At 34.8% G+C, this 9,388-nt stretch overlaps 1 protein-coding gene across 2 annotated transcripts; it reads left to right on the forward strand.

Moving 5' to 3' along the window:
- The first annotated feature begins 1,079 nt into the window (after nucleotides 1-1,079).
- On the forward strand, nucleotides 1,080-5,276 carry lcn15 (lipocalin 15). 2 transcript variants are annotated; one of them, XM_079419013.1, is made up of 7 exons: nucleotides 1,080-1,257; nucleotides 1,987-2,126; nucleotides 2,276-2,352; nucleotides 2,748-2,858; nucleotides 2,938-3,039; nucleotides 3,752-3,776; nucleotides 4,730-5,276. In XM_079419013.1, exons 1-7 carry the CDS (start codon nucleotides 1,156-1,158, stop codon nucleotides 4,812-4,814), a joined length of 642 nt encoding a protein of 213 aa, XP_079275139.1. In that variant the 5' UTR covers nucleotides 1,080-1,155; the 3' UTR covers nucleotides 4,815-5,276. The 2 variants fall into 2 exon arrangements, with proteins under 2 accessions (XP_079275139.1, XP_079275138.1); XM_079419012.1 differs by having other exon boundaries at nucleotides 4,887-5,168.
- The last annotated feature ends 4,112 nt before the right edge of the window (nucleotides 5,277-9,388 follow it).

A 9,388-nucleotide genomic window follows, 5' to 3' on the forward strand; every position in this document is an offset into this window, starting at 1 on the left:
AAGCGTAATTTTACAAAGCGACGAGAATACTTGTGCACAAAAAAAAAACAACAATAACGACTTTAACAATTCTTCTCCTCCGCCTCACCCTAGCACCATTAGCATGTGTCTTGGTTCTCTTCATAATGGCACTAGTGTGTTCTCTAGCAAGTATTCTCATAGTTTTGTAAAATTACGTTTGAACCACTGATGTCACAAGGACTGATTTTCCGATATCCTTACTGCGTTTCTGTGCCTTGACTGTGGTAAATCCCTTGCTGTCTATGGAGGGCAAAGCTTTTAGATTTCATCAAAAATATCTTAATTTGTGCTCTGAAGATGAACAAAGGTGTTACAGGCTTGGACCGACATGAGGGTGAGTAATTAATAACAGAATTTTCATTTTTGGGTGAACTATCCCTTTAATGTTGAGACTGTCCTATCTGTGTGCCAAATTTCATAACTTTTCTGCAAGCGGTTCTTTGGGCTATCATAGACTCCCAGAGTGGAAGAAGAAGAAGAAGAACACCAACGTTGGCGCCGATAGCCTCATGGACCGTGTGATGACATACATCGCTGTTGCGAGATGAGATCTCTTCAGAGGTATTCAGTCATTATTTCATCTCTGTTGAATTGAACTCTTCAGGCTTAAGAGTACACAAGAGTAATAGTGATTTTTGTAGAGAATGGTGTCGTAACGTTTGTGTTGGGCCAATTTAAGTCAAAGTCCAGGGTCATCTTACCCTCACAGCCTGCTGAGGGATATTGCATGCAGAGTTGTTCAAAGAATGTTTTAAAAAAGCGTAATGTGGAAAGTGTCACGTGCAGTGTTTTTAACTTTTTGTTTTTGTCTGTAATTACGCACCAGTGGAATGTCTGAAAAATTAGTTTGTAATCGTCTTGGTTCTCTGTGTATTATACCTTCAAGAATATATTTCATCAAACTTCTGTATTTTCAAGAACATTTTACTGTTTTAAAAGTCTGTATTTCTGGTCTGTGGTTAACTGACAGTACACGTGCATTGTGTGTAAGGGGCCGGGCTCCTGTCCTCCACAAACATTCCCTTGCTGTTGGCAAATATGACCCCAGCAGTTTCCCCATTGCTTCTCTGATACGCCATTAGTTTTGTGTTCCTCACTTTTCCATACAGCATAAGAGGTGTTTGAACTTTCAGCATGATTCTGGCATTAGCGCTTTTGCTTTGTATATTTTTGGGGACACATGGTTTCAACACCCATCTTGTTATTGAACCTCAGCCCAACTTTGATGTGGAGAAAGTGAGTATGCGTTTTCAGTTCTTTTGGTTGTGCTTTTATAGATTTTGGGGGTAAGTAGTTTAAACATTGAATTCATGTTTTTTTTTATTTAACAGCAGAGGCTTTTCAAGTGAATCTGTATGTTTATATAGCATTTGTTCAAAAGTTCAAATTCAAAAGCAAACAATGAAGAGGCGGACATCAGTGTCACACATCACCATAGTTTACTTAAAGAACAGATCATGGTTCATCAGCTTTTATTTGTACACAACAATGAGAATCAAAGTTTTTCCGTATTAAACAGATGCAGTGATCTTAAAACTATTCATAATTCCTGCTTTAATTGGTAATATGATTTAGCTGAGTTGTGCCACATTGCATTTTGTTAGAAAATATGCAACCATTTATTTCTAATTTTCAGTAACACTATAAGGTCCCATAAGTAAACGTTAATGCATTAACTAACATTAACAATGAGCATTTATTAATCCTTGTACAACTGTTCATTGATAGTTCATGTTACCTCAGGTCCATTAAATAATATTGATAGATATAACTTTTGGTTTTAATATTTTTAATTATTTTTCATTGTTAGTTCATGGCTAACTTATGTCGTTAACTAATGTTAACAAATTGTGAAACACCTGCAGATTCTTTTTCAATAACAGTAATTAGCAAAACACCTGGTACTACAGAACCCTTGGTGGCCTTTAGTAAAATGCTAACCATCTTTACTACATTTACTGTCAGTTCGCAGGTGAATGGTACCGGATTGGACTTGCAGATGAGTCACCGTTTTTTGCAATGTTCAAAAACCATCTGAAGGTTTCTAGAGGTCTTCTGGTACCAGATGCCAATGGAAATGCGAATCTGACCATGTGGAGCACAAGGTGCAGTATTCTGGATAGGATATTGTTCCATATTTACATTATCACACCATCTTGAATAACAAAAGGGTGAACATATTGTAATGGGAAAATACATTTAACCAAAATATTTGAGCTCTGTGCTAACAGTCTATATATATTTAAACTAACAGACCATATGGATGCTCCATCAGTGTTTATTCATATGAGAAGACAGATGTTCCTGGAGAATTCACTTACTTCAGCAAAAGTAAGCTCTCATTTCCTCTCTCAAACATCTTTGTGATCATTTCACACTCGTAAAATGTGAGATTTGACATTAGCAAATATCAAAAACTTTCAAATACATTTAAGTCCATTGCACTCTTTCATCAGACCTACAAGAAAAATAAAAGATTACTTCTCAGTTATTATATACAGAAAGTAGAATGTAGTGAAAATAGAACTGAATTCACTTCGACTGAAAAAAGTGGTAACCTGTGATTGTTTCTTTTAACTACCTGATTTAATGTAAGATTTAACCTTTATATACTTTATAGAAGTTATTTGCTTCAATTTTACTTAAGGGCCTTTTATGACAGGATAGAATCAATCCCTTAACTTTAAATTAATAACATGATACATCTGACTTTTTGTCATTTTAAGGGCACAAGATAACAAAAGACATCACAATAGTGGAGACCAATTACACTGATTATAGTCTGGTCCTTAAATACAAGAAGATGCACAAAGAATACACTCAAGTAGCTTTATACGGTAAGTGTACACTGATAAATTATATCACTTGTGTTTGACATTAATGAAGCATACTAATTTGTCAGAAACTTTCTCCTAGGACGGTCATCCATACAAAGGCCAAAACTAATAGAGAAGTTCAGATCTTTTGTTTTATCTCTGGGCTTTTCTGACGAGGCCATTTTCATTCCAGCAGATCTTGGTAAGTTTGCATATGATATAATGAACAGAAACAGTTTATGTCAGACTGCCACACTGCAAAAGAGCAGGAATAAACTGCACTAAGGCTAATGTTTAATGTTTATGTGACCTTAAATAGGGCCTCTAAAGTTTGCTGAATAAACAAAACCCCCCATGCACACATAGAACAAGCGCATGACTCTTAAAGGAATAGTGTACCCAAAAATGAAAACTTCTGATATTTACTGATATTTTCCAAGATGTAGATGTGCGTCTTTATTTATTGGAACAGATTTGGAGAAATGTAGCATTACATCACTTGCTCACCAGTGGATCCTCTGGACTGAATAGGTGTTGTTAGAATGAGAGTCAAAACGGCTGATAAAAACTTTCACAATAATCCACAAGTAACCGACACGACTCTAGTCCATCAATTAACATCTTGTAAAGTGAAAAGCTGCATGTTCTGCACTCTGATGGCACCCATTCAATGCAGAGGATCCCATTGGTGAGCAAGTGATGTAATGCTACGTTTCTTAAAATCTGTTCTGATGAAGAAACAATCTCCGCTATATCTTTGATGACTTGAGTAAATTTTTATGAAATTTTCATTTTTGGGTGAACTATTCCTTCAACAGAGATCATTCTGAGTTGTTGATTTACATTTTTACATTATACAACTACATATAAATGCACATATTTTTAATTCATTTGTTCATTTTTATGTTTTTTAGATCCCTGCCCTATCCTAGAACAAAGGTATGGATTCATCACTTCATCTTACATAAGAGGCTGGGGTTAGTTGTCTGTATTACAGTAAATTAACCTTGCCACCATTATTATTAAGAAATAACATATAGGTAATTTATTTATATATATATATATATATATATATATATACATATATATATATATATATATATATATATACATACTATATATATATATATATATATATATATATATATATATATATATATATATTAGTGCTAACAAATTATTAATTGCGATTAATTAATCAAATTATAAAAACGTTTTTGTTTACATAATGTGTTTGGACTGTGTATATTTATTATGTATATATAAATCTGAAATATATTTCAGAAAAAGTTTGTTTATATATTAATTATATTTATATATAATATAAATTATATGAATATAAATATATACTGTACGGGTGTGTATTTATATATACATAATAAATCTACACATTACACACATATATTATGTAAACAAAATCTTTTATTTTGGAGGTGGGGCATGTTAGAGTGAATCTTACGATTACTTCCTTTAGCCAGTAGATGGCGACAGTCTGTATGAGTGAGTCAGTGAATCAAAAGATTCGTTCGAACATACCGATTCGTTCAGTAAAGAAACCCTTTTTGACTTGCTTGAAGACACTATAGTTGATCCTGCTGTGGATTTGTTTAGAAGTTGGAACTATTTTTGTTGGCCGAGCAAAAAAATAATACATTAAAACTAATAGGCCTATCACACTCACAATCAGTCATATACAAAACCTCAAAAAGAGTAATAATAAACGTGTTTTCTATTCATAAAATCACTACTGAGATACAGCCCTTGTGACAACTAGCTCCAGTGTCTACATTGCTAAAGTACATGGGTCTACGTGACATCGTTGTTCTAAAACCCATAAAAAGCCTTGTTTTATCAAATCTAAAGTATATACACCACTGTTCACTCACCTGCAGGAATACAGCAGAATTCAGAGAGGAGAAAACTTCACAATCTCCTAATCAATCAGTCTTTGGCACTGAGAATCTTTCCACAGTGTGAATGGACAGGATGTTTTTATTCGGTAATTCACTCAAACTTTATATCTAACTGTATACTTTCACCATCTTTCAGCCAGCCGTGGATTCAGACCTTGGGTTACATATTTTCTGTTTTGTTACACATTTGGGGAACAGTGTCTGTTTTAACGCAAACAATCATTGGAGAAATACAACACTATAATAACGTCGTCAATGTAACGCAGTTTGTACTACGTTCGTAAAGCCAGCAGGTGGCGCAGTTGTAACCGGACACAATCAGCCAGCATCTCGTCTCTAGTATTCCACCTGACACAAACAGTGCTACCAATAATGATGCATGTGTCACATGTTTTACTGTGGTTGCTTGCCTAATGTTTACAGAACAATTGTGTCAAATCTTTGTGATCATTTTACAACTGTATTTTCAAAACAAGCAATAAAAGATGGTTGTTGTTTTTGTTTTCAATTAAACAATATATAATTTTAAATGTCATGATTTCATGTTGCAAAACAAATAAGCACTACCATTCAAAGGTTTATATTGTCTCTTATGCTCAACAAGGCTGCATTTATTTGATTAAAAATACAACAGTGATGTTGGGGAATATTATTATATTAAATATAATATTTAAAATAACTGTTTCTATTTAAATATATTTTAAAATGTAATTTATTCCTGTGATTTCAAAGCTGAATTTTTAGCATCATTACTCCAGTGGTCACATGATCCTTCAGAAATCATCCTAATATTCTGATTTGTTACTCAAAAAAACATTTATTATTATTATTAATATTATGTTGAAAACAGTTGGTTTCTGTGGTGAATAGAAAGTTCAGAAGAACAGCATTTGTCTGAACTAGAAATCTTTTTTAATATTATAAATGCCTTTATCGTCACATTTGATCAATTCAAAGCATTCATTTCTATAACCCCCCCCCCCCCACACACACACACACACACACAAATTATACTGACTCCAGCTCTTTATTTCAGATAACTGCTGATCTTTGGATCTTTCTATTTATCATTGAATCCTGAAAAAAATGTGCTCAACTGTTTTAAATGTTTATAATAATAATAGTAAATGTTTCTTGAACAGCAAATCAGCATATTAGAGTGATTTCTGAAGGATCATGTGACACTGAAGACTAGAGTAATGATGCTGAAAATTCAGCTTTGATCACAGGAATAAATAACATTTTAAAATATATTAAAATAGAAAGCAGTTATTTTAAACAACACACATGCTCTGACCTACACTGGACTAAAATACATGAAAGAATAAGTAATCATACATTTTAATCATAAATTCTGTAATATTTTAAATGATTAAAAACTTCTTGCTGGCAAACGGGTAAAAACTAGTGGTTTGAAGGATAGTGGCAAAGATTGGACGAGTTTTCGGTAGAATGAAATTTTTTCTGTAAATCGTTGTGAAAATGTATGATAGCCATTATTTATTTATTTATGCTCAGAAAATTAATTAAGTAACATGACACATTCTAATGTTCAAACAATTAAAGCTGTATTAAAAGTTTGTTGTTTTGATGCTTGAAACCCCCATTTGCCACCAAATTGGACAAAAATGCCCCTGCACAATCAAAAATGAAATGAAAAGTGTCGATTGCAGCATTACATTTAGACCGCTCATATCATATCATTTTTTTTTACCCGCTTAACAGCATTGTGCATTATAACTAATCCCTCAAGATTCTGCTGATGGTTATGTTGGTTAACATTGTGTCATAATATATTGTAAAATTAAGCCAATTAATCAGTCATTCAATTAGCAAATCAATCAGTCAATCGTGTTTCCTGATAAGCAGTCCTCCACTATCATCACTTGTCAGCGACAAATGATGGGTGGTTTAGTTCGGACCATTGGTCTATCACCATAAACCCCTCTTTGGGGTCCTCTGTCCCTCCCCCACTCTTCACTTTCACCCAATTAACCCCCTCCTTCCCCTTCAGACTGCTCCCCAACCCCTTTTACCGAGTGCCATTATGCTGCGGTGGGTGAAGGGAAAAGGGGGATAACAATGAAGATAAAGAAAGCATGCGGTTAGGGGCTTGTGAATGGCTCCATTCAGCAAAGCCAGCCAAACAGAAAAGCAGCTCTGCTCTCCCAAACCCAGAAGTTACACTTAGTATAGCTGGGTCTTTATCCTCCATAATTACTCGCTATATACATATGTGCATAAATGCACAAGCATGCACAGTTACTGTAGCACACACATGCAGCACAACGTACAGTATATCAGTAAACGGTTAATGTCGAAGTGTGACGGATATTAATTTAATGTCATTGTAAGTATGTCATTTAAGATTTCACACCATTAGACCTCTTCTGTAAACTTTTCATAACTTCCATAACACATATTTTAGCCAATTCTGTAATCATTTTCTATCTATCATGTAATTACAAACTTAAATGTATTTTGAAGAGGTATTTGGAAAAATTTCATAATTTCCAGAGAGGAAAAAAATGTTGGGTTTTGAATGGTATGAGGGCAATAAAACATAACAGAATTTTCATTTTTGACTGAACCGTTCCTTTAAAACTGAGCAATAAATCCTAATTTGTTAAAGCCTCATCGATGAACTCAAAATCTGAAATCTTGAGATTTTCTTTCGGTGAATAGCCTATTTCTGAAAATAGTATGATCCTAAATCTGTCCCTGAAGTTCAAAATATGGTGGTCTTGACAAGAAGGGTTACATTTTTGCGTAAACCTGCATAACCTCAATACAATCTCAAAACTGCATTTCCAGGCTGAAATGCATTTGTGCCAAAGCAGAATCTTTGACATCAAATGATATACTGTATGTGATTTTACACGTACACTTTTCTCACCAAATCACTTATAAGGAGCATATATTTGACTAACGCTGCAAAGCACTCATGCAGACATATTTCTGCATGGTTTAAAGTTACTTAAATGAAACATTTTTGTCTGGGGTGCCGTTCATGAAATGTATCGCTTCACTCATGGCCTCTCCGCCTGTTACCTCACAGATGTGTAACCCCATCCGAGTGTGTCTGCACTTATTAATCAAAACGAAACACTCAGACACGCACACACACTCTGGGGCTGAGCTGTGTGTCAGTATTTGGAGAAAGGAGGCTCCATATGGGCAATCCTGCATCTCTTTTCTGTGCTGGCAGCCAGGCAGATGTCACATGGTCTAACAGGTCACCGTGCACAGACATAAGACGAATAGCTGTGCAGTACAGACTGCATGGGGCCCCTCAGCCGTCTGCCAGCAGAGTCCCCCAGTTCACCCCACTCCCCACCACACACACACTATACACATGCATATTACATGCTAGTTTTGTTATAATTTACCACTTCATAGTTCCTATATTTGCCAATATTAATTCAATATTTTATGTTCTTTTTCATATAAGGTTATCCTGTTTTTTGCTCTTATTTTATTTTGTATTGTTTATGAGTGCAATATAAAAAGGCAAACAAGGTCTTGGAGCCAAATCCTTTAAATATAATAGGTTATATTTCAATAAATGATAGATACTGCATACATGGTCATAAAAAGGTATTTCAGCTATGCTTTAAAATGTAGAATGTCATTTAATCAGAAAATGTCAAACAAAGTATCGTTTAAAGCAAAACATTTTATAAAAGTTTCAAACTATTAAATATAAAACATATTTATGGCTGTTTACATTAAATGCTTTTGAGAAGATGGCCTTTGACATGTTACATTCCATCTAAGTTAATTAATATTTGCTAATAATATGCATGCACTTTTTATGATCTCAATAATTCAGAGGCTACATGGAATTTTTTCAACTTTTAACTCTATAACAAAGAATTAAAATTCAAATCAACCAATAAATTATGAACTATCCATCCATCCACCCACCCACCCACCCATCCATCCATCCCTCTCGCTTTATATGTTTATTAATTTTACCCGGATGTTTAAGAAAAAGAAAAGAGAAAAAAAATTCAAGTAAAGCATCAACTACCCTATAACACTTTCTGGTTGACGTGGGATTACAATAATATGTTCATAGTTAATTTACTGATCTTTACCTGCGGATACTCTGCAAGGACAATTGTTTGGCTTCTTCATATATCTGCTAAAATCACCTAGAGGCTACAGGTTATTGCAAAAAATGGCACTGAAATCTCTTCATGAATCACCGCTATGTACTGTTCAATTCAAGCACAGAGTTTAAAAATGCACACAACTGCACATCGAGGCAAACACGCATGCAAGTACATACACATAAACACCCAGCTTTCTCAGGCCTGAAGGGCTGGATCAGGGTTACTTTACACACCTTTGAACATCCCTTTTCAGGGCATGGTGTGAAACGGATTTGAATGTGAAAGAGGAGGTCAGGAGAGGAGGTGTGGAGTCTAGAGGAGGGAAAGGACGAAGGGAACAGGGTGGGAAACCGACAGGAGGGAAGAAGAAAAGGAGGTAGACGGATTTTCCATTTGTAAAAAAAAAAAAAAAAAAACAGGGCCACCGGTTATTGAGTTGCATGAGAAGGATCTCCCTTTCTCTTTCTGTGCTCTCCAGCCTTCTCCCTTGCTTGTCCCCTCTCTCATTACCATAGCAGCT

The sequence above is a fragment of the Barbus barbus genome (genome assembly GCF_936440315.1).
Source record: "Barbus barbus genome assembly, chromosome: 6".
Taxonomy (NCBI): domain Eukaryota; kingdom Metazoa; phylum Chordata; class Actinopteri; order Cypriniformes; family Cyprinidae; genus Barbus; species Barbus barbus.